At 45.8% G+C, this 23,349-nt stretch overlaps 4 protein-coding genes across 4 annotated transcripts in view; 2 read left to right on the forward strand and 2 right to left on the reverse strand.

Annotated features, from left to right (window-relative positions):
- The window catches only part of LOC144670314 (histone H2B-like), a 1,149,071-nt gene that overhangs the window by 153,350 nt on the left and 972,372 nt on the right, over positions 1-23,349 (reverse strand). The gene's annotated exons all lie outside the window — the stretch shown is intronic.
- Positions 4,802-5,473, forward strand: LOC144670286 (histone H1-like). Its single transcript, XM_078532773.1, has one exon. The coding sequence runs from the start codon at positions 4,802-4,804 to the stop codon at positions 5,471-5,473; it is 672 nt and encodes a 223-aa protein (XP_078388899.1).
- Positions 10,415-10,874, reverse strand: LOC144670377 (histone H2B-like). The gene has a single exon (XM_078532857.1). The coding sequence runs from the start codon at positions 10,849-10,851 to the stop codon at positions 10,420-10,422; it is 432 nt and encodes a 143-aa protein (XP_078388983.1). The 5' UTR covers positions 10,852-10,874; the 3' UTR covers positions 10,415-10,419.
- LOC144670400 (histone H2B 1.1-like) lies at positions 15,859-16,300 on the forward strand. The gene has a single exon (XM_078532884.1). It carries the CDS (start codon positions 15,865-15,867, stop codon positions 16,237-16,239), a length of 375 nt encoding a protein of 124 aa, XP_078389010.1. The 5' UTR covers positions 15,859-15,864; the 3' UTR covers positions 16,240-16,300.

A 23,349-nucleotide genomic window follows, 5' to 3' on the forward strand; every position in this document is an offset into this window, starting at 1 on the left:
AACTCCGCCCTCTACTGTGTAACTGTGTCCTCTGTTTTTTAACTGTGTTCTCCGTTGTGTGACTCTGCCCCTGTTGCGTAAAGTGTGCTCCCTGTTGTGTAACTGTGCACTCTGCTGTTGAGAGATCTTCACTGTTGTGTATCGTGCCTCCCTGTCGTGCAGACGTGTTGCCAGCTGTGTAAACATGTTCTCTGTTGTCTCAAGATGCTCCTATACTGTAAATATGTTCTCTGTTGCTCAGTGAAGATGTTTTCTGTTGGGAAAATATTTTCTTCCTGGGTCCTCGATGTTCCCTGTTATATTAACGTGTTCCATGTCGTGTTCAGATGTTCCCTCTTCTTGTGTTAAAATCTGGTTAAGCCACAACTGGAAAAAAGTCATCAATTCTTGACTGTATCTGTTACCTTCTAGGAGTGAATGTGATTGTGCGATACATCCTGAGAACTCTGTTAGTAGACGTGAGCAAGATTTGTTCTGTATATGTCCATCACAGATAGTGTTTGTGAGTGTAGGATTCATTCTGCATCTCTGTCTCTGGAACAGTTTGTGAGAGTAGGATTTCTTCTTATGGGTCAATGCCTGGTACTATATGTGAGGGTGAGATTAATTCTGTTTCAGGCAGTGTTACTGAATGTCAATGTTGGAATCATTCTGTGTCTATCGGACCCCATTACTGCCAGGGGAAGTGGGGTTAATTCTGTATCTGAATGTCTCCATTATTCTTATTATTATTCAGACCTTCGGGATAGAGGATGATTTGCTTCCACTCTCTCTCTCTCTCTTCCACTCTGAACAGAGTCAGTGTCTGATTCCACGACTGTCCTGCAGCACCCGGCTACTGCAGACCAAGGATTTGGATTATTTTACAACAATTTCCTGCCATCCATAAACAATCCACTGCTCCATGAATGGGACTGAGTGACAGAGCAGGGAGTTCTGCACAGGTCAAATTACTACTTCCCACTCTCAGGATCTACTTATATTTTTATTTGTTCACGGGATGTAGGAGTCGCTGACAAGGCCAGAATCTGTTGCCTATCCCGAATTGCCCTTCAGACCAGACCCTGCTTGTGTCGCTGCTTTTAATTTTCTGTTTTTTTGCAATGACTATTAATTGAAACAAATGCGTTGGTCTATTTTGTATTTGCTACCTCCTCTCTCTTTGGATTATTATAAATACCTTTTTCTTCCGACAGGCAAATATTTGAAAGCAGCAGAATCAAAGTAGTGATTCGGTGACAAAAGGAGAAGTGCAGCCAGCTCCTTCTCACACAGTAAGTACAGTATCACTCACAGAGAGCAGAGACACCAGTTCCACAAGCACCAACAACACAGTAAGATAAGAGCAAAATAGTGCAGATGCTGGCAATCTGAAAGAAAAATAGAAAATGCTGAAAAAACTCAGCAGGTCTAACCGCATCTATGGAGAGAAAGACAGAGTTAACGTTTAAGAGTCATATAGACATGAAACGTAAACTCTGTCTTTCTCTCCACAGATGCTGTTAGACCTCCTGAGTTATTCCAGCATTTTCTGTTTTTGTTTGCACTAAGTTATTCCGGCAGTGAGCCCAAGTCTCAGGAATGTCTATTCGTTCAAACGGAGGAGGAGAGTGCGTGAGCCAGATGGGTTTTTATCAATGTGACTTTCAAGATTTTTTAAAATTATATGTCACCGGCAGCGGTGGTGGGATTTGATCCCGCGCCTCCATAACATTATCTTAAGGGGGTCCTGATGTGTCTTGTCACGGCAAATGTGGACAGGATGTTTCCTCTTGGAGGAAAATCTAGAACTCACGGTCACAGTTTAAAAATAACGGGTCGTCCATTTAAGACAGAGATGAGGAGACTTTTTATTCTTGCTGAGGTTCTTGAGTCTTTGGAACTCTCTTCCTCAAAAGAGGGTGGAAGCGGAGTCTCTGAATACTTTTAAAGCAGGGGTAGACTCTTGAAAGCAAATGGGTGAGAGGTTACCGAGGGGAGGCAGGAACGTGGAGTTGAGGTTACAATCAGATCAACCATGACCTTACTGAATGGTGGAGCAAATTCGATGGGCCGAGTGGCCTATTCCTGCTCTTTATTCCTTCTGTTCTTATGTTCATTAACCTGGAACTCTAGATTCCTGCTACGACGCCATCTCCACTAATAAAACTGTCACCGAAACCAAACAGCCACTGTTTAAAACGTGCCTGTTTTCACACCTTGTGCCTACAATAGCTGCTCTTTGTCTGACTCCCCACATCCTGACTGTCCGGCTCTGTTCCCACTCTTCACTGTCCAATATCAACAAACCAGGGGAGTGTGAACTCAACCAGGAATATTCACTGTTGCTTTGCGGAGAGAAAGCAGCAGTGATTTTCAATAACAGCTTCTTGCCATTCTGTCTCCCTCCTCCCAGGAGGCTGCTGTTTGTTCCATTCCCCCAGGACCGGAGTCATTCCATTGGTGGCTCATCCTGTCCCAGATAAAGCTGGGGGAGAGCCGCGTGCATGCGCTCTTCTGCTCCCACCCATTGAGCTCTGGTGGGTCGGAATGACGCATGCGCAGAATTCTATAACATTCCATGAAACCATTTTGCAGTGAAACGTTTTCCAATTCACTTTTATCCGAGATCAGCAAATGATCTGGAGCTCATGGGAAAGGGGACGGTGAAAACTGGGACTCGCCCCATTAAGAGACACAACCTGGGATTTTTCTGTTCAGCTTGTTTGATGTTCAGGGACCTGTCTTCACAAAGCAATCCTACAGAAACACTGGAGGAACCCGGGAGTCGGGGTGTTTGCTGGGACCGGGCAGGAGTTAATATCAGACAGGAACTCTCCAGATTAATTCAATCTGAGTGAAACACTCACTCACTGAGAGTGAAACCTAACAGCCCTGAGCTGCAGGGTGTACAACAGGGAACTGAGGTTTAAACATGGGCCACTGTTTCTCACTCACTGAGACTGTCAAAGAGACATACAGTCATAGAGTCATGGAGACATTGCTGCTCAGAAGGAAGCCATTCGGCCCATCCAGTCCATACTGCCTGCCTGTAGAATAATCCAGTCAGTCCCATTCTCCTGCTCTATGCCTGCAACTTTTTTTCCCACAGGCGCCCACCCAATTTCCATTTGAAATCATTCACCATCTCCGTTTCCACGATGCCCATCGGGATCAAGATCCAGGTGATAACCCAGAAAGTAACAATGTTCTTCCAGACTTCCCCCCTGCACATCTTGTCTTAAATTTTAAATCCGTGTCTCCTAATCCTTCTACTCTCAGCTAATGGGAACTGCCTTCCTTTGTCTACCTGATCTAAACAATCTTGTACACCTCTCTCAGACCTCCCCTCAATCTCGGCTGCTTCAAGGAGAGCAGCTCTGGATTCCGCAAACAAACTTTGCAGCTATAACCCCTCATGCCTGGAGCTATTCTAGTAAATCTCCTTTGCACCGTCTCAACGACTCTCACATTCTTCCAAAAGTGTGGTGACCAGAAATGGACACAATATTCTAGTTGCTGCCTAACCAGAGCTTTATAGATGTTAAACATAACGTTCCAGCTTGTATGCTCAGTACCTCTGTTGATTAAACCAATGATCCCATCTGCTTTCCAAACTACTCCCTCAAAATCTCGTGTCACCTACAAAGATCTAAAGGTCCCTCTGACCTTTGCACAATTTTTAGAACTGGACCTTATAGTTTATACTGCCTCTCTTCTGTTAAAATACAGCATTTTTCCTGAGTGTGGGATTAATAATATGTCTCTGTTACAATATCATTGCAATCTGAGACTGCAGCTTCTGCCTCTCCACGAGAATCTTTCTGTGTAAAACCAGAGCTTACAAGGATTTCTGCAACTGATGCATTGTCTGTGTCTCACCGCCCTCACTCACTCTGTCTCTATCAATCCCTCCACCCCCTCTCTTTTGAACTCCACATGAAGGCGGGATAGTGTTGTTTAGTGGCTGAGTGCACACAATCTGTGTCTTCAAATGATCAAAAAATAAATCTGCTTCTGAACAAGACCATAATTTAAACCAGTTACGGGTTAACCCAGGCACAGCTGTGATTGGCTGCAGCCTCCTGAATCTGGGGAACAGACACTGTGAGCAGCTCCGGTCTCAGAGGGTTGAACAGTTACTGAGCTGGGAAACTACAACTAATCCCCGTGAATCCACAGCACAGGCCGAGAGGAGAGGAAAGCCAGTCCTGGGAGCTGTAAATCTGAGCCACAGTTTGTCCTGTCAATGTGCAGATGTGAACATTGTATCTGCGAGAGTGTGTTAAAGGGGCGGGCGGGTTAGACTAATGTCTCTGTGTTTGTGTGTTCGGCCTCAGCGACAAATTTCCGAGTCCTTCTTGTGTAAAATCACAAGATTTCCCTGTAATTGGATCGCGATGCTCCCCTGCTCAGCCCTGAAGAGAGAATTTAAGGCAAAGTTTTCGTTAATTTCAAGATTTCAGTGGAAACACAGCGAAGAAGTCAGCGCTCGGCTGAGAGGGCGCGATCAAAGCAGCAAAGAAACGGGTTTAAATCGAAATTTCTGCCTTTAATTCGGATGGAACTTTCTCGACAACAAAGATTCGGATTTTGTTAACAGAAGGAAGCGAGTGTGGGAATCTGAAATGTCCAATTTGAAGTGGAATTGGGGAGTTTATGAGGAGAGAGAAACACAGAGAGGCTGGAGGAGCCGGGAGCTGACAGCAGGTTGTCTCTGCCCCGTCCGCTCTCTGTCTTTAAGTTGCTCTGAGCCGCCACCACTGGTTTCATTTCTGATCCAGTTCTGACTGTCAGACAGATTTTCCACACAGTCTCGGATATGACTGATACTGCAGCCGCCGAAACGGCTCCTCCAGCCGCTGCCGCTCAAGTCAAATCTCCCAAGAAGAAGAAGGCGGCTTCCCGATCGAAGGCAGCCGGTCCCAAGTTAGGCGAACAGATCCTCAAGATTGTGGCGGGTTGCAGCGATCGCAAGGGGATGTCCCTGGCCGCGATAAAGAAAGCTTTGTCTGGCAGCAGTGTCGATGTGGGGAAGCTCGGCTCCCAGATCAGGCTAAGTATCAGGAGGAAGGTGGAGAGCGGCTCCCTGGTGCAGGTAAAGGGACAGGGCGCCTCCGGCTCCTTCAAAATCCCTAAGAAGGAATCCCAGGGGAAAGTGGGAAAGAAGGAGAAGAAACCAACAGCCAAGAAATCTTTAGTGAAGAAACCAGCGGCCAAGAAGGTGAAAACAAAAAAACCAGCAGCTAAGAAATCTCCAGCCAAGAAAGTAACAGCCAAGAAATCCCCAGCGAAGAAAGCAACAGTCAAGAAAACAAGCAGCAAGAAGGCGGCAACTCCAAAAAAGGCGGTGAAGAAAGCAGCGCTGAAGAAAAAATCTCCCGTCAAGAAGGTGACGGGCGGAAAGGTTTTAAAAAAAGTGGATAAATCGTCGAAGGCCAAGCCCAAAGTGAAAGCAGCAAAGGCTAAGAAAGCAGCGCCAGGAAAGAAATGAAACCAGCCGAGCAAATTGTAAACCTCTGAACACAAAGGCTCTTCTCAGAGCCGCCCACGTCTCTCAGGAAAGAGCTGATCCCCGAATCAAATGTCCCTGTCCCGGCGCTGGGAGCAGGTTTCACACTGAAGTGATTTATATTCAATTGAAAATTCCCGGTATCTCACTGACATGCACTATATCCAGCCCCTCCCCCAATCTGCAATAAAACAGCGGGGTCCGTGCACCATTGTAACTGGGGATTTGTTCAGCTGCTCTGTCAGTTTCTGCACGTTCCCTTTTCACAGATTCAAGGTGAGAGTGTGTAAGACAGTTACCCGGGCGGAGTAACCCCGCGTTACAACTCAAAGCCCAACACATGAGTTTGTCTAATTCAGCTTGAGTGAGGTGTCGGTAAACTGCTCAACCCTCCTGGAGGGGAGGTGTGTGGGGATAGAACAGAAGCTGGGAGTGAAGTGGAAACAGGCGGATTTGACGGGGTATAGTGTATGTACTTGGGCTGGAATATTACAGAATTTTATTTGTAAAGGTCTGCAATTAAAAGCTGCGGGTTTCTAGAACAGTTGAACATGAAGCTCCAATCGATAAGTTTTGTGCCGAGCGCTGTGTTAACTTCCATTGTCGACAATTAAATAAAATGTCGTTTCGACAGGCAGGGGGTGGAGCTGGATTATCATAGACATTCCTCTGTTCTGTCTGTCATTTAGTCTCCTCCCCGTCCCGCCTCTCACTCTATGCTCCTTTCTCAGTCAGGTCGGGGCGGGCTGTATAAAGGAGGAACCGAAACAGCTCATCTCTCATATTCAGCAGCGATCTGAGTGAAGAATTATCATGTCTGGCAGAGGGAAAGGAGGCAAAGGACTGGGGAAAGGCGGAGCAAAGCGGCACCGCAAAGTGCTTCGTGATAATATCCAGGGCATCACCAAACCAGCAATCCGCCGCCTGGCTCGCCGTGGCGGTGTCAAGCGGATCTCGGGTTTGATCTATGAGGAGACTCGCGGGGTGCTGAAGGTTTTCCTGGAGAATGTGATCAGGGATGCGGTCACCTACACTGAACACGCCAAGCGCAAGACGGTCACTGCCATGGATGTGGTGTACGCTCTGAAACGCCAGGGCCGCACTCTCTATGGATTCGGCGGCTGAACAACTCGACTCTCTCTACCAAACACAACAACAAAGGCTCTTTTAAGAGCCACCCACCGCCTCACAGAGAGAGCAGAAACCTGGGAACGGGAGCTGGGATGCGCTTTGATCTGGAATGTTAGTGCCTGATTTGTTCTGGACGGGAATGTACTGAGAATCTTTTTAATGGTTTATTTACCCGGATGGCCCATTCTGCACTGACGCTGAAAGGCCTCTCCACTGCCTCATATTTTCGATAGGTTCTGTTTTAAATGAATAATTAGTCAGGTAGTAATGACAGGATCTGGCGGTTCCTCTGACACCAGCCGTTCAATCCGTCAGTGGATTTGAGGTTACAATCATATCAGGATCAGGCGAGGCAGGCTTGATGGGCTGAGTGGCCTCCTCCTGCTCCTAATCCAAATATTCGCACGTATGTTCGTGTAGACTTAGACTGGGAATAACGGAAATTCGAGCCGCTCTTTATCGGCATGAACAGCCCAGAATGAGGGCAATGGGAAGGGGTCTGATGCCCCCAGCACCGTTTCTATTTTATTTCCCATTCCATTCCTCGAAGTGAGCGGCGATTTCGAGGGTTTTTTTTTTATTTTTTATTTTTTTGATTTCGAGGGTTAGTTGTGCTGTAGGGAGCAATGGACAGTCCTTCAATTTTTGCCTCGGAAATTCAGCACTGTCTTTACACAGTTCAAACAACAGACTGGTGTTTCTGTCTAAAAATGAGCAGATTCACCAGGATGATACCTGGTTTAAAAATTGCCGGGACAGATCACATGAACTGGAATTTCATTGGGGTTAGGAAATAGCGAGTGAGAGTGAAAAATTGTATTTTAATTTACAAAAAAGGGAAGAACGAAGCATATTCTCGAGACGGGAATCGGCTGCAAACAATTGGCGGAATTTTTGAAATGGCCAATTAAAAACAACTCGACCAATGGGGACCTGAGTTGCCAGGGATTAATTCATTGGTTAGATTTTGGATCAAACTGCCTGGGCGTATGGCTGCAGCCAATTACTGTTCGGGGCGGTTCCTCACAGAGTTTAAAAAGGCGGATTGTAGAGCGGACTGCATTAATAGTTCTTGTATCTCAGCCTGTTGTGAATCTGTTCAGGAAATGGCCAGGACCAAGCAGACAGCGCGCAAATCGACCGGAGGGAAAGCTCCCCGCAAACAGCTGGCTACCAAAGCGGCCCGGAAGAGCGCTCCAGCCACGGGCGGAGTGAAAAAGCCTCATCGCTACAGACCCGGCACTGTGGCTCTGAGGGAGATCCGCCGCTACCAGAAATCCACCGAGCTGCTCATCCGCAAACTGCCCTTCCAGCGCCTGGTGCGAGAGATCGCTCAGGACTTCAAGACAGACCTGCGCTTCCAGAGCTCGGCCGTCATGGCCCTGCAGGAGGCCAGCGAGGCTTACCTGGTGGGGCTCTTTGAGGACACCAACCTGTGCGCCATCCACGCCAAGCGAGTCACCATCATGCCCAAAGACATCCAGCTGGCCCGCCGCATCCGCGGGGAACGCGCCTAAAACCCGGCTTCAGCACCAAGTACAACAAAGGCTCTTTTAAGAGCCACTAAATCGACAAATGAAAGAGCTGCGATCTCCTGTTAAACACTCCAGCACTTAAACAACTCGAAGATAAAATTTATTCTCCCTTGCACCGGTTTATTTGTCTTGTCGACATAGCGGTTGTAGAATTGAGAGAATACAGATGATGCAGTTATCAATTGCAGCTCAGGTTATGTCTGCGAATATTTTAGGCCAAGGATTTTTTTCCAACGAATTGCGGCACAGGGTGAGGTACGGTTTGTAAGTCAATACTCATTGTTATTATAAGGTTACACTATGAACATGAAGCGATTGTCCGAGAGTAACCCTCCAGTGCGCAGATATTTTTGATGGTTGTTTTTAGTCAGTTATACAGCAAATAAACAGGCCGCTCGTGTCCGTGCCGGACTGACTATCCTTGATTAATCCTTGCCTCTCCAAGTGGAAATTAATTGTGTCCCTCAGAATCTTTTTCATAAGTTTCCCTACCACTGATGTTAAGAGTGACTGGCCTATAGTTCTTTGGTTTATCCCTAGCCCCCTTTTTGAATAATGGAAACCATTAGCTGTCCTCCAGTCCTTTCACCTCTCCTGTGGTCAAAGATTTGAAAATTAATAACAGGGTGCCTGCAATCTCCTCCCTTGCCTTCCACAGCAGCCTGGGAAAATCTCATCTGCCCGTATAGGAAGGATGTTGTTGCACTAGAGAGGTCATAGCGTTATACAGCACAGAAACAGGCCCATCGTAACCGTGCCGATCATCAAGCACCTATCTATTCTAATTCTATTCTCCAGCACTTAGCCCGTAGTACTTTTAGTTATGTCGTTTCGAGGGCTCAACTAAATACTTCTCAAACGTTGTGCGAGTTCTTCCTTCGCCATTATTGGTCCAGAATCACTTACAAATTTGGTCCGGCCGCGGACAGACAATAGTTCACCCTTTCACAGACTCTGTGAGTGGCTCTGAAAAGAGCCTTTGGGTTATTAGATTAAAGAATGGCCGCTTCACTTGGTCTTCGAGCCCGCAGCGGCGCTGGTTTTCTTGGGCAGAAGCACGGCCTGGATGTTAGGTAGCACCCCGCCCTGAGCGATGGTCACCCCTCCCAGCAGCTTGTTGAGCTCCTCGTCGTTGCGGACGGCCAGCTGCAGGTGTCTGGGGATGATGCGGGTCTTCTTGTTGTCCCGGGCCGCGTTACCAGCCAGCTCGAGGATTTCAGCCGTCAGATACTCGAGCACAGCAGCCAGATAGACCGGGGCTCCGGCACCCACACGCTCAGCATAGTTGCCCTTTCTCAGGAGCCTGTGAACACGGCCCACCGGGAACTGCAGTCCAGCCCGGGAGGAGCGAGACTTGGCCTTGGAGCGAACTTTACCGCCGGTCTTTCCTCTTCCAGACATTTCCACAACCTCACAAACAATTCGGCAAAAAAATGAACAATTTCTCCAGCGTTTACTGTTCTTATAAACTGAAAACTCGTCTCATTGGTCTCTGTTCAATCCACTTATTTGCCTATATTCTTCACCAATCAGATAAATGGAAGCAGAAAAGGGCGGGATTTGCAAATAACCGTCAGAACCAGAAAAATGTCCATTTTAAAAAGCCCGCCAATTTCACTGCGGGAAAGAAGCGGATTAAAGTAAATGTCGTCTTTGGTCTGAGATTTCAAATCCCTTCTCTTTATTTGGTTTTATTCAACTCGTGTCATCACCAATCGCAGGCGCGGGTTTTATCATTTTGTTTAAATGTGGTTCATTCTCCTGTCGCTTTCTAACTGTCCCGGGAGGGAATCAATCCCGGGTCACCGCTTTCCCAGGAGTGAAACATTCCGTTCAGACTTCACTCTGAACCGAACACCCTTCGCTGTAAAGAGGGAGCTGATCGAGTCCTCAGACTGTTCTTATTCCGCTCTGTAATAATCCCACTCCGGCTGTTACCCTGCGGAAAATTAATAAAATGACTCAGTAACTGTTTCAGGAATTGGGGGAAGGGACAATTAAAGTTGAAAACAGCAGCTAATGAGGCCACTTAAAGGCTGTGATAACAGAATAACCGCTTTCAGCACAAAGCGAAGGCCGATGAGCTAATTAAAGGGTTAGTGTCTGGGTTACAGGACAGGAGACACTAACAGCAGTGGAAGTTATTTTATATTATAATAATCCAGTAGGAAGATGTCGGGTGCAGCTCCTTAGTAGAGATTGTGAGTGGCTCTTAAAAGAGCCTTTGTGTTGTGAATGTGTTTTTCAGTCCGTTCGGGGGTTTTACTTGGAGCTGGTGTACTTGGTCACCGCCTTTGTCCCTTCCGACACGGCGTGCTTGGCCAGTTCCCCGGGCAGCAGCAGGCGCACGGCGGTCTGGATCTCCCGGGAGCTGATGGTGCTGCGCTTGTTGTAATGGGCCAGGCGGGAAGCCTCACCCGCGATGCGCTCGAAAATATCGCTCACGAACGAGTTCATGATGCTCATGGCCTTAGAGGAGATGCCGGTGTCGGGATGAACCTGCTTCATCACTTTGTAGATGTAGATGGCGTAACTCTCCTTCCTCGACTTTCGCCGCTTCTTGCCGCCCTTTCCTGACGGCTTATTCACCGCTTTCTTGGCGCCCTTCTTAGCAACTGGTTTCTTCTTCTCTTCAACCATCTTCAATCTCAATTTCAGACACAGAAATAAACCAAACCCCTTCCGTCCGCTCATTAAATAGACAGTCTGACAGATATATGCTAATGAGGAATGAGAAAACAACAATTCTTATTGGACATTTTTAAAAGAAAACAAGTTCTTAATTTGTGATTTATTTGATTGGATAGAGAAATCGACCAATCATATTTAGCTTTCTCCACCAATCATAGGCCTCCTTACTGCAATCAGGAAATACTTTTTACAAAGACCCTCTCCAGGCGGAATTTCTCAGTGTGTAAAGATACACCAGGAAATGTCGCCTGGCAGTCGGTGCGAGGGACTGTACGGTAATGTGGGGTTCCCTCAGGAATTGTGAGGCTTTGGTAAAGTCTGTGATTGTGGGATTTATTCACTCCCTGATTCTGTGTGTGAGAGTGGGGTTCCTTCACTGTTTGGAAGGCCGTGGTACAGTGTGCGAGGGCTGGATTTCTTCTGTGTCTGTGACTTGATGGGACCATGTCTCAGTGTTGGATTCACTTGATATCCTGAGGCTCATTGTGCATCTGTCCGTTATTGGTGCATGTAAGTGAAATTATTGGCTCCTTGGGACTATAAGACAGTGCGGAATTAAATCAGCATATGTTTCTCTCGGCCACGAAAAGTATTGGATTTATTCTGTACATGTCAATCTCTGTAACTGTATGTGAATGAGATTCTTTATTTGTCAGTCCATGTCATTGTAGGTCAGAGTTGTATTGATTCTATGTCTTTCAGCCTGTGGTACTATCTCTGAGTCTGAACTTCTCATTCACTGTCAATATCTGATACTGTGTGTGAATGTGAGATTAACTCTGTACCTGTCAACATCCTTTGCTGAATGGGAGTGTGAAATTCAGTCTGTATCGGTCAGTCTCTGGTACTGATTCAAAGTGTGTAATTCATTCTCAATAGGTCCATCTCTTGCAATTTTTGACAGAAGTAACCCCACTGTCACATTCGGCACCAAAGACTGACAATGTAGAATTTGCCTCAATGGATAGTATTGGTATGAGTGGGATCAATTCTCTCTCAATCAGTGGTACTTTATGGAAGCTTGCAAATCATTTTGTTTCTGATGGACTCTGGTACCCTGTGTAAGCGTTGAAGCCATTTTCTAACTCAGTGCCTGATGCTTTGCAGAAATGAAGGATTCATTTTGTCCCTATCAGTTTTTGGCTGTAAGATTTTTCTGTGTTTCTTGGTCTGTGGTACTGTGTGAATGTCAGATTCATTCTGTATCTCTACATCTCTGGGACCAGTGATTACTAACTCTCTAGATGTTTGCAGAATTGGGTCTACCTGAAAATTTCTCCACTTCAGCGTTAAGTTCACATTTTCATATCAGATTGACAATCTTTTTTTAAAATATTTAGCAATCTTTATACACATAAATGTTTAAAAAGTCAGACTTGTCAACTGCTCGTTAGACCTGTAATTATCTCACCTTGTGTTGTGAGTGAGGAGATTCCCCACTGGGTCGTGCAAAACAGGAATCTGGCTGGAAATTAATTTCAATGCCTGGAAATCAGGTAGAATACAAGTCTGAATTTCTGATTTACATCCTTAGTAGATCAGGCTTCTCGCTGGGAGAGTGAATTTGAAAAGTGGTGTTTAAAACCAAACAAACCAAGGTAGATCCTTCCTCATTTGCTGAGGCAAATCCAATGAAAGCAGTTATACTGCAGTAGGAGAATTTTGGGATAGGTACCAGACACAGCTCAGGGCAACTAAACCTGCTATCAGGGAGTGTAAAGGGTAATGGAGAAGGGGATGGCAGATACATGAATCCCAATATAGAGTTATCCATGTTGCAGTTGAAACCTCATCAGTAATCAGCACTGGCTTAGAATAGCTGGGCCTATTAACCTCGGGAAAGGATGGATGTCGAATGGATATGACCGCTGTCCATAAATAGAATCAATTGTGTGCATGTGAATAGATAAGTTGAGCTCACTGCACAAAGAAAAATAGAAAAAGAACAAAAGGAAAATTAAACAGGCCTGCGGGGAAGAATATGTGAGCAGCTGAGCTGCTCTTGCAGAGAGCTGGCACAGATACGATGGGCTGAGTGGCCTCCCTCTGCTGTAACAATTGCGAGATTCTAATCTATGTAGCATGAGTGTAAGCCTGACTTATGTTTAATATAAAATGTGTTTCAACTGGAGTTAATAGCTGTGGGTATTAATCAGTTATTATGTCAGAGTTTTGGATTAAAATTCCATCTCTGTCAACACAACCCTGAATGTCTGTATATCACACAATCTGATACATCATCTAGCTTGTAGACACTCTGAGGTTGGGGGAGTGGTATGTAATGCATAGTTCAGTCTGTAGTATGGGTACAATATTGGGATTCATGCAAGATCTTACAAGTGGGTACTGTTTGTCTGATCTCTTTGTCATTTAATGTGTATTTAAGGTTCTCCTTTTGTTTTGGTAACACAGGGCCTTGCAATCTGAGGGGGGTGTAATTTTGCTCAGCAATTTGCAAAGATCCCACACAGGAGTTTATTACACAAAATTAGAACATGTGATTGGGGATCAAACATTAGCATGGATCAAGGATTAGTAAATGGACAGAAAACAGTGTCGGAATAAACAGGAATTTTCGGATTGGCAGGCTCTAACTTACTCTTGATAAAACACAGCCATCAGTTACTTACAACATATATTGATGATTTAGTTGGGTACTGAATGGAACATATTCAAGTTTGTTGATGATACAAAATTGGTGGAAAATTAATCTGTGAGGACACAAAAAACCTGCTAAGGCATTTAGACAGGTTGTCTGAGTTGTCAAGAACATGGCAGATAGAATACAATATGGTAGTGTGGGTGGGCCCAGTTTTGAAGGGGGAAAAAAGAACATGTTTGAATGTGAGACTGGAACACGTTTGCACTCAGAGGGAGCTGGGTGTCCTTGTACATGAATTACAGAAAGTAAAACTGCAAGTACAGCAAGCAGATAGGAAGGGAAGTGTTATGTTCACATTTGTTCCAAAGGTTTGAATTACAGGAGTGAAAAATCTTCCATTTATCCAGGGCACAATTAAGGCTACACCTGGAGTACTGTGTGCAGTTTGGTCTCCTTACATAAGGAAGGGCATAGTTGCTTTAGAGGGAGGGCAATAATTGTTCACTAGCTTGGTTTCTGTGACAAGTGGATTTCTTATGAGGGGAGATTGAGGAGACTAGGTCTATATTCCCTGGATTTTAGAAGAATACAGGTTATCTAAATGAAACAAATAAAACTCTTAAGCGGCTTGTCAGGGTAGATGCTAAGAAAATGGTTCTCCTGGCTCCGGAATCTACAACATGTGGTCACCATCTCAGATCACAGCATTGGCCATTTTGGAATGATATGAGGAGAAATGTCTTCACTGAAAGTGTTGAGATTCTTTGGAATTCTCCACCCCAGAGAGATTTGGAAGCTCAGCCATTGAGTATGTTCCAGACAGAGGTCAATTGATTTTGGATACTAGGGATATAAGGAGAGTGCGGCAAAGTGGAGTTGAGGTAGAACATCTGTCTGAATGAATGATGGAGGAGGTCGAATGGCCAAATAGCCAAGTCCAGCTCCTATTTCTGAAGGTTTAATGCATCAGTCCATCTATTCTGCTCGATGTGAGATTCAGGTGTATTCTGCACCAGTCAGTCTCTGGTACTATATATAAAGCTGGGATCAATTGTATGTCTGTTGGCACCTGGCAAGCGATGTGAATGTGTGATTCAATCTTTATCTGTGATTCATGAACCTGAATGTGAGTATGTGATTCATTCTCAAATTTCCATTCTATTAGTATGACATTTGAATGTGAAATTTGCATGTCAGTCTTTGACACTGTACATGTGAGAGTTTCATTCCATATCTGTTGGACTTTGTGATGTGTGACTGTGGAATTGACTCCGTATTTACCACTTCGTGATACTGTGAGTGTTTTCTCCTTAAGTAACTGCCAGTCTTTGGTAATTGATGTCTGACAATGTAACTGTGAAGCTTTGGCCTGTTTGTAAGGCATTCTTTCTGTATCTATCAGGCTCTGGTACAGATTGAGCTTTTGGGACTCAACCTGAATTGTTCAGTGGTACTGGAAATTCATTTTCTATCTCTTAGTCTCTGGTAGAGTGTCTGTGTGGGGATGTTTTTGTCTTTATTTCTGTGTATATGTGTAATTAATCCTGTATTACTCAGCCTCTGGTACTGAGTTTACATGTAGGACTCTGGCTGTATTTGTCAGTCACTGGTAACACGTGTGGCTGTGGATGGAAGATTCTTTCTATACCTGTCAGGATATCATACATGGTTTGATTATGGGATTATTTTAATATAGTTCAATGGTCCTGAATGTAAATTTGGGAATCATTCTGAAACTCCCATTCTTTAATAATGTGTGTGCGTGAGTTGAAGAGTCATGACTCTGTTCTGTTGAAGGGTCATGAGGACTCGAAACGTCAACTCTTTTCTTCTCCGCCGATGCTGCCAGACCTGCTGAGTTTTTGCAGGTAATTCTGTTTTTGTTTTGGATTTCCAGCATCCGCAGTAGTTTTTTGTTTTTATGACTGTGTGAGTGTTTGTTCCAGCGGACCACAGCCTCAAGAACAAATTTCACTCCCGATACTCCAACCCCCTACCACTCACACACACATACACAATATCCCAGTGAGTAAGTCGCACAAGTTACAAGAGTTCCGGGAGGAATCCCGCATTTCCGTGCAGTCCCTCTGTGGAGAAAGGCCCCTCGCACCGACAGCCAGACAACAATTCCCGGTGTATCTTCACAAACTGAGAAACTGGGACTAGAGAGAATCCTGATAGAATATATTTCCTGATTGTCGTAAAAGGGCTAATGATTGGTGGAGAAGTCGAAATTTGATTGGCCACTTTAAAAATGCAAACAGAGAAAAGTACAAAATAAGTGGCTGTTGTATTTTATGAAATGTCCAATCAGAATCATCGCTTCCCCATTCCTCATTAGCATTGGTCTGTCAGACTGTCTATTTAATCGGCGCTCGGAAGTGGTTCGTTTTATTCTGCGTCTGAAAGTGACGATGGTTGATGAGAAGAAACCAGCTCCCAAGAAGGGAGGCAAGAAAGCCTTAAAGAAACCGGTAGTGAAGGGCGGCAAGAAGCGGCGAAAGTCGCGGAAGGAGAGTTACGCCATCTACATCTACAAAGTGATGAAGCAGGTTCACCCCGACACCGGCATCTCCTCCAAGGCCATGAGCATCATGAACTCGTTCGTGAGCGATATTTTCGAGCGCATCGCGGGTGAGGCTTCCCGCCTGGCCCATTACAACAAGCGCAGCACCATCAGCTCCCGGGAGATCCAGACCGCCGTGCGCCTGCTGCTGCCCGGGGAACTGGCCAAGCACGCCGTGTCGGAAGGGACAAAGGCGGTGACCAAGTACACCAGCTCCAAGTAAGACCCCCGAACTGACTGAAAAACACATTCACAACACAACGGCTCTTTTAAGAGCCACCCACAATCTCTCTGAAAAAGCTATATGATTTCTTTAGTTATAAGTTATGATTTTACTATGGAGAATTTCGAATTTTGAAATTATTATTTTGATCACGTTTCAATCAGATTCTCGGTAACGTAGATTTAACTCGTTCAATTGTTGGGCTTCGTTCATGATGTCCCATAAATTAATGACTTGCCGCTCACGAAGCGATTGTTTTAAGACGCGTCATATTCGACCCCTGTCCCTGGTTTTGGAGAGAGAGCGAATATAACGCAAATGCCTCAGGTTCCAATTCGGTTCAAGTTTCGCCTCAATAATCGATCAGTTGATTTCCTATTAGCACCGGTTGTGCAGCAAGCTTCAGTCTCGACGCTGGCAAATTTACTCCAAGCATGTTCAATTTTGGCTGTCCCAAATATCTACAATTTCCCGTCTATCAGCAGAACGATGTAAATGGCACTTTCAGCCGGCTGCTTAGAAGGTTTCATGACGGATCGAGATTATCTAGAATTGATGCCGGATTCTTAAAGCGAATCCGGAATTTAGGATAAAATGTGAAATAGTCCCATTAGGGACGGACATTTTTGAAACTTTGTCGTCAGACCGTGTTCACTATTAACTGGATTTTCTATATGAAATGTATTTCTTGTTTTATAAATATATCGATGTAGAATTAAAAAAATACATTCCGTAAATTTGCGCCATTATTTTCGACTTGTTTTCAGATACACATAAACCCAGACAGAAAATCAGAAATTGAAATATACAAATAACTGTAATCCAGGGAAAGAGAGAGAGAGATGAAGAGAATGTAACATTCGAATACTAAATACTGAATAACCATTTCCAATTAGGACTCGAAACGTCAACTGTGTTCCTCTCCGTAGATGAATTTTTCCAGGTATTTTTGTTTTTGTTTCAGATTTCCAGCATCGTCTGTATTTTGCTTTTATCCAATTAGTACTATGTTCGATCCGTTCTTTTTTGGCTTTTTTTTTTACAAATTTGGCGGGCTTTTAAAATTTGAAAAAAAGATCGGTTGGAATCTCAAAATTTGGAGCCGGTCTTTTCCGCCCTCACTCCGTCAAGTCTCCGGACTGGTGAGTTCAGTAGATATCTGATTGGTGATATGAACAACATTATGAGACGCAGCACAAAGTGACCAATCAAGCAATGCCCGCAGCACCATTCCTCCCGAAGCTATAAGAGAAGCGAATGTGAGAGGATTTCCTCATTCTCTATTAAAGTGTTTGTGAGATTGTGAAATGTCTGGAAGAGGAAAGACCGGCGGTAAAGCTCGCTCCAAGGCCAGATCTCGCTCCTCCCGGGCTGGACTGCAGTTCCCGGTGGGCCGTGTTCACAGGCTCCTGAGAAAGGGCAACTATGCTGAGCGTGTGGGTGCCGGAGCCCCGGTCTATCTGGCTGCTGTGCTCGAGTATCTGACGGCTGAAATCCTCGAGCTGGCTGGTAACGCGGCCCGGGACAACAAGAAGACCCGCATCATCCCCAGACACCTGCAGCTGGCCGTCCGCAACGACGAGGAGCTCAACAAGCTGCTGGGAGGGGTGACCATCGCTCAGGGCGGGGTGCTGCCTAATATCCAGGCCGTGCTTCTGCCCAAGAAAACCAGCGCCTCTGCGGCCTCGAAGACCAAGTGAAGCGGCCATTCTTTTATCTGATAAGCCAAAGGCTCTTTTCAGAGCCACTCACAGAGTCTGTGAAAGGGTGACCTATTATCTGTCTGCCGCGTGCCGAATTTCAGTAATGGTGAAGCGTTTCTAATGATCCGCAAGGACAACCAACTCGCATCAACAGAGAAATTACATTTCCACCCGCGTGGTTCGGGACTGGAATGCACTGTCTGGAAGTGTAGTGGAGGCAGGTTCAATAGAGGCATTCAAGAGGGTATTAGATGATTATTTGAATAGAAAAAATGTGCAGGAATGGGGGATGGGGGTAGCATTAGGTCATAACACTCATTTGGAGAGCAGATGCAGACATGCGCAAGGGCCGAATGGCCTCCCGTGCTGTGCAAATTCTTTGATTCTATGTCTGTGCACCGGAGTCATCACCTCTTGTTGCTTGAGGCATTGCCTTTATTGACATCATGAGCACTGACTTGTAACCCGCAGCTCACCCTTTGCTTGGGATTGATGTCTGCTCGCAGTATTTAATACATTTTCACAGCCGCTTTTTATTGGAAGTGACCTACAGCACTAAGGTGACCGCAGTCCCAATTTTCTGCTGAAATTAATATACCATCTGCGCTACAATTTACAACTGCATCGTCTGTGATTATCAATCCCACAAAAGAGGTTTGTAGACAAGAAAAATAAACTGATGCAAGGGAGCAAATTGTATCTTCGCGATGTCTAAGTCCTGGAGTGGACAACAGGAGATTGCAGCTCTTTCATTTGTCGATCTGTTGGCTCTTAAAAGAGCCTTTGTTGTACTTGGTGCTGAAGCCGGGTTTTAGGCGCGTTCCCCGCGGATGCGGCGGGCCAGCTGGATGTCTTTGGGCATGATGGTGACTCGCTTGGCGTGGATGGCGCACAGGTTGGTGTCCTCAAAGAGCCCCACCAGGTAAGCCTCGCTGGCCTCCTGCAGGGCCATGACGGCCGAGCTCTGGAAGCGCAGGTCTGTCTTGAAATCCTGAGCGATCTCTCGCACCAGGCGCTGGAAGGGCAGTTTGCGAATGAGCAGCTCGGTGGATTTCTGGTAGCGGCGGATCTCCCTCAGAGCCACAGTGCCGGGTCTGTAGCGATGAGGCTTCTTCACGCCGCCCGTTGCTGGAGCGCTCTTCCGGGCCGCTTTGGTCGCCAGCTGTTTGCGGGGAGCTTTCCCTCCGGTCGATTTGCGCGCTGTCTGCTTGGTCCTGGCCATTTTCTGAACAGATTCACCACAACCTGAGATGCAAGAACTATTAAGACAGTCTGCTGCCCAATCCGCCTTTTTAAACTCTGAGAGGAACCGCCCCGAACAGTAATTGGCTGGAGCCTTGCGCCCAGGCAGTTTTATCCAAAATCTAACCAATGAATTAATCCCTGGCACCTCAGGTCCCCATTGGTCGAGTTGTTTTTAATTGCCCATTTCAAAAATTCGGCCTTTATTTCCAGCCGTTGACCGACTCGATATCAGAAGACTTTGTTCCTCAATTTTTAAAAATTAAAAATACCATTTCACTGCAATTCAATATTTCCTTACCCGAATGAAATTCCTGTTCAGTTAACCTCTTCCAACAATTTTTAAACCCGGCATCATCCTGATGAACCTGCTTATTTTTGGACAGAAACACCAGTCTGTTGTTTGAACTGTGGAAAGTCAGTGCTGGACTTCGCAGGCAAAAATTGACGGACTGTCCATTGCTCCCTACAGCACAACCAACCCTAAAATTCACCGAAACAAAAATAAAAATGCCTTGAAAAACTCAGCAGCTCTGGCAGCATCTGCGGAGAGGAACACAGTTAACATTTCGAGTCGCTATGACTCTTCAACAGATCCTCTCCGCAGATGCTGCCAGACTTGCTGAGTTCTTCCAGGTATTTTTATTTTTGTTTTGGATTTCCAGCATCCGCAGTTTTTTGTTTTTATCCTAAAAATCGCCGCTCCCTTAGAGGTCTGGAGTGGGTAATAAAATGGAACCGGTGCTGGGGGCTTCAGATCCCTTCCCATTGCCCTCATTCTGGGCTGTTCATGACGATAATGAGCGGAGAAAGTGACCGGCTCGATTCTCCCGCTATTCCCGGCCTGACAGATCCCGGTTCCTGAAAGGAGATGACAAATTCTGAAAATAGCTCCGAAAATAGCGCCAAGATCTTGTGACAGGGAGCGCAGTATAACAGATCATAAAGTGAGAGATTAAAAATTGTTGCCTGAAAATTAAGATTATCTTGCATTTTCCAACACTGGAATTGGCGGGCTTTTCGAATGCAAAAAAAAGTAAATCAATCATAATTTTCGATTTCTTCTCCCTGACTCAGCGATTGGTTAAGAATTAGACTAGGAAGAGGCTGACCAATCAGAGCTAGAGTCCGGCTGCAGTCGCTCAGACTGCGGGAATTCCAGGTCGCCGAGTGGCTGAGCTGAAACTGCTGTTTCCCAAACCCTGTCAGTAACTTCACGAACATCCGTCCGAACATTGGGTTTCGGAGCAGGAGGCCACTCAGCCACGAGCCTGAACCTATTCAGTGAAATCATGGCTGATCTGATTGTAACCTCATACACCACTGACGCATTGAACGGCTGGTGTTACCTAAAATAAAACATTTCGAAAATGTGTAGTGGAGCGGCTTTTCAGCGTCAGTGGAGAATGTGCCATCCAGGATAATAAATAACGATTAAATTGAGGGACTTAGTACATCCCCCCGAAACCCGGAACAAATCATGCACTAAAATGAAAGAAAAATACTGCGGATGCTGGAAGTCTGAAATATAAACAGAAAATGCTGGAAACCTCAGTCGGTCTGACAGCATCTGTGTAGAGAAAAGAGTTAAACCCTTCTAGTCTGTATGACTCTTCTTCAGAGATCTTGTTTGTTTCAGACACTAACATTCCCGATCACAGCCCATCCCAGCTCCCGTTCCCAGGTCTCTGCTCTCTCTGTGAGGTGGTGGGTGGCTCTGAAAAGAGCCTTTGTTGCGTGTTTGGTAGAAAGGGTCGAGCTGTTCAGCCGCCAAATCCATAGAGTGTGCGGCCCTGGCGTTTCAGAGCGTACACCACATCCATGGCAGTGACCGTCTTGCGCTTGGCGTGTTCAGTGTAGGTGACCGCATCCCTGATCACATTCTCCAGGAAAACCTTCAGCACCCCGCGAGTCTCCTCATAGATCAAACCCGAGATCCGCTTGACACCGCCACGGCGAGCCAGGCGGCGGATTGCTGGTTTGGTGATGCCCTGGATATTATCACGAAGCACTTTGCGGTGCCGCTTTGCTCCGCCTTTCCCCAGTCCTTTGCCTCCTTTCCCTCTGCCAGACATGATGATTCTTCACTCAGATCGCTGCTGAATATGAGAGACGAGCTGTGTCACTTTCCTCTTTTATACAGCTCGCCCGGACCTGAGTGAAAAAGGCGGTTTGAGAGCAGGGAGGGGAGGAGACAGAATGAAGATTAAACAGAGAGCGGGACGGGGGAGAGAGCCGGAGTGACAGACAGAGAGAGAACAGCCCCTGATCTTTCAGCTCCTCCTCCAGTTTCTGCAACCGCCAATTTCAACCCGTTTATTACCAATGGAACCGAGACACAAACCCGGACAGACCCGGGCTTCACAGTCAGGAGTTTCCGCAAACCCGGAGCTTTGAAATATGCTCTCGTTATAATTAACACTCAGTAATATTCCGACCTAAACACATTCTATTCTAAAACAGGAATCATCCTCAGTAACATCACCATCCTCATACACACACGGTTCCAGCATTTTACAAGCTGTTTGGGGGAATCTCCTGTGTTAAAATTGATGTTGTAAAGCGGCCTTTTCCCACCAGTGTACCACCGCCACACGTCCACTCGCACCCAACGCCCCTTGCCCCCCGCGCCGACACAGGTTCGGAGATTTTGTTTTCTCTATGATGAGAGTGAAATGGGGACAATTCCCATTGATTTTAGCAGCTGAATTGTCGCTGCGGACGATCTGCGCATGCTCTGTTTTAACACGTCCGCGGTTCCGTCACAATGTGGATAACAGCGCATGCGCAACCCCTCCCCCAACAATGGCCGAGACCGTCATTCACTCAGTGAGCGGAATTGGGTTTAATTCAGCAGCGATCGGAGACATCACCGCCCCAGAGGGAAGTGAACAAACAGCATCTGCTTAAAGCAGCGCATCGGTTTGGAGCCGCGTCCGCAGATATGCTCAGAGATTGGCATTGAGTGTCCGGGCAGCTGAGGCGGAGGCGGCGGCTGTTTTTAATGGGCTCCCTGGAACACGAGCTGCTCCCGGAACATGGAGTGAGCGGGGGGAAGGGAGAGGCCATTCTCGAGCAGTGTCTGGACAGAGTGAGAAGAACTCGCCATTGAAGATCATTGCTGCTTTCTCTCCCCAAACCCGAGTGAAGCTTCCTGGCTTAGTTCCGGCTCCCACTGTCCCTTGTTATTGGACAGAGAATGGCGGGGAAATAGCCGCACAGTAACAATGTTTCCAGTTACACAAAGAAGATCAATTTCAGGCACCAGGTGAGAAGTGTGAAAGAGACATTTTAAACTGTACCTGCTTGTTTCCGGGTGTACAGTTAGTTCGAATGGAGCAGCAAATAGGAATCTGACCCTTGCGAAAGTCACTCCTCCATTGGATAGTCTAATTCAAGGACCTGTGCACAGGACGGGTTGTTTCTGAATGTCATAACATTGTTGTAAAACCGCTCAAAATAGCAGATAAGCAGAAACAGATTGCTGCAGTACTGTGGTGGGTTCAGATACTGATATGCTGATAGTTTTGCTTTGTTTATTGTTCATTATAATAACACTTATTTTAAAAAATACCTTGATCACTTTTGTATCTTCTACTTCATCTATTCTTCAGGTGAAGGAGTTATGTTTTCTGCGTGCACGGAAAGAATTGAATGAACCAGATGGTTCTTCGAAACATGGAAAAGTGCAGCCTGATGGTTCCAGTAAGTACAATATCACTCACAAAGCATCGAGATACTGCCAGCTCTTTAGGCCAAAATGAAACATATAGAGACCGACACAGATCCCAAGATTGAGAGTCGCCCTTTCAATATAAGAGTCAAACAGAGCATTGCTGGGAGAAGTTGTTTACCTTAAACCAGTACACCTGAGGACTAGATACATCAATCCCAGGGCAAAAGCACAGCCACTATTCGATTTAAATACACGGTGTCACCTCGGCCACAAATTAAATACTAATTATTAACTACGTCAGACAACATTTACCCTATTGTAATATGCAGGATGAATTGCTACTAAGCACCTCAGAATGTAGAGTGAGCTACACATTAAATACCAGTTCCAAAATTTCACTAAGTGTTAGGCTAGAATATTAAAGTATGAATTCCATTTTCTTTCAAACTGCAGGAACTAAATAATGGACCAGGTATGAGATTGATGCAT

The sequence above is a fragment of the Cetorhinus maximus genome, chromosome 31, assembly GCF_964194155.1.
Source record: "Cetorhinus maximus chromosome 31, sCetMax3.hap1.1, whole genome shotgun sequence".
NCBI classification, from domain to species: Eukaryota; Metazoa; Chordata; class Chondrichthyes; order Lamniformes; family Cetorhinidae; genus Cetorhinus; species Cetorhinus maximus.

Bases quoted from the DNA above. Each gene is read 5' to 3' on its own strand.
- LOC144670286 (XM_078532773.1), top strand. From the start codon at position 4,802: ATGACTGATACTGCAGCCGCCGAAACGGCTCCTCCAGCCGCTGCCGCT.
- LOC144670377 (XM_078532857.1), bottom strand. From the start codon at position 10,851: ATGAGCGGACGGAAGGGGTTTGGTTTATTTCTGTGTCTGAAATTGAGA.
- LOC144670400 (XM_078532884.1), top strand. From the start codon at position 15,865: ATGGTTGATGAGAAGAAACCAGCTCCCAAGAAGGGAGGCAAGAAAGCC.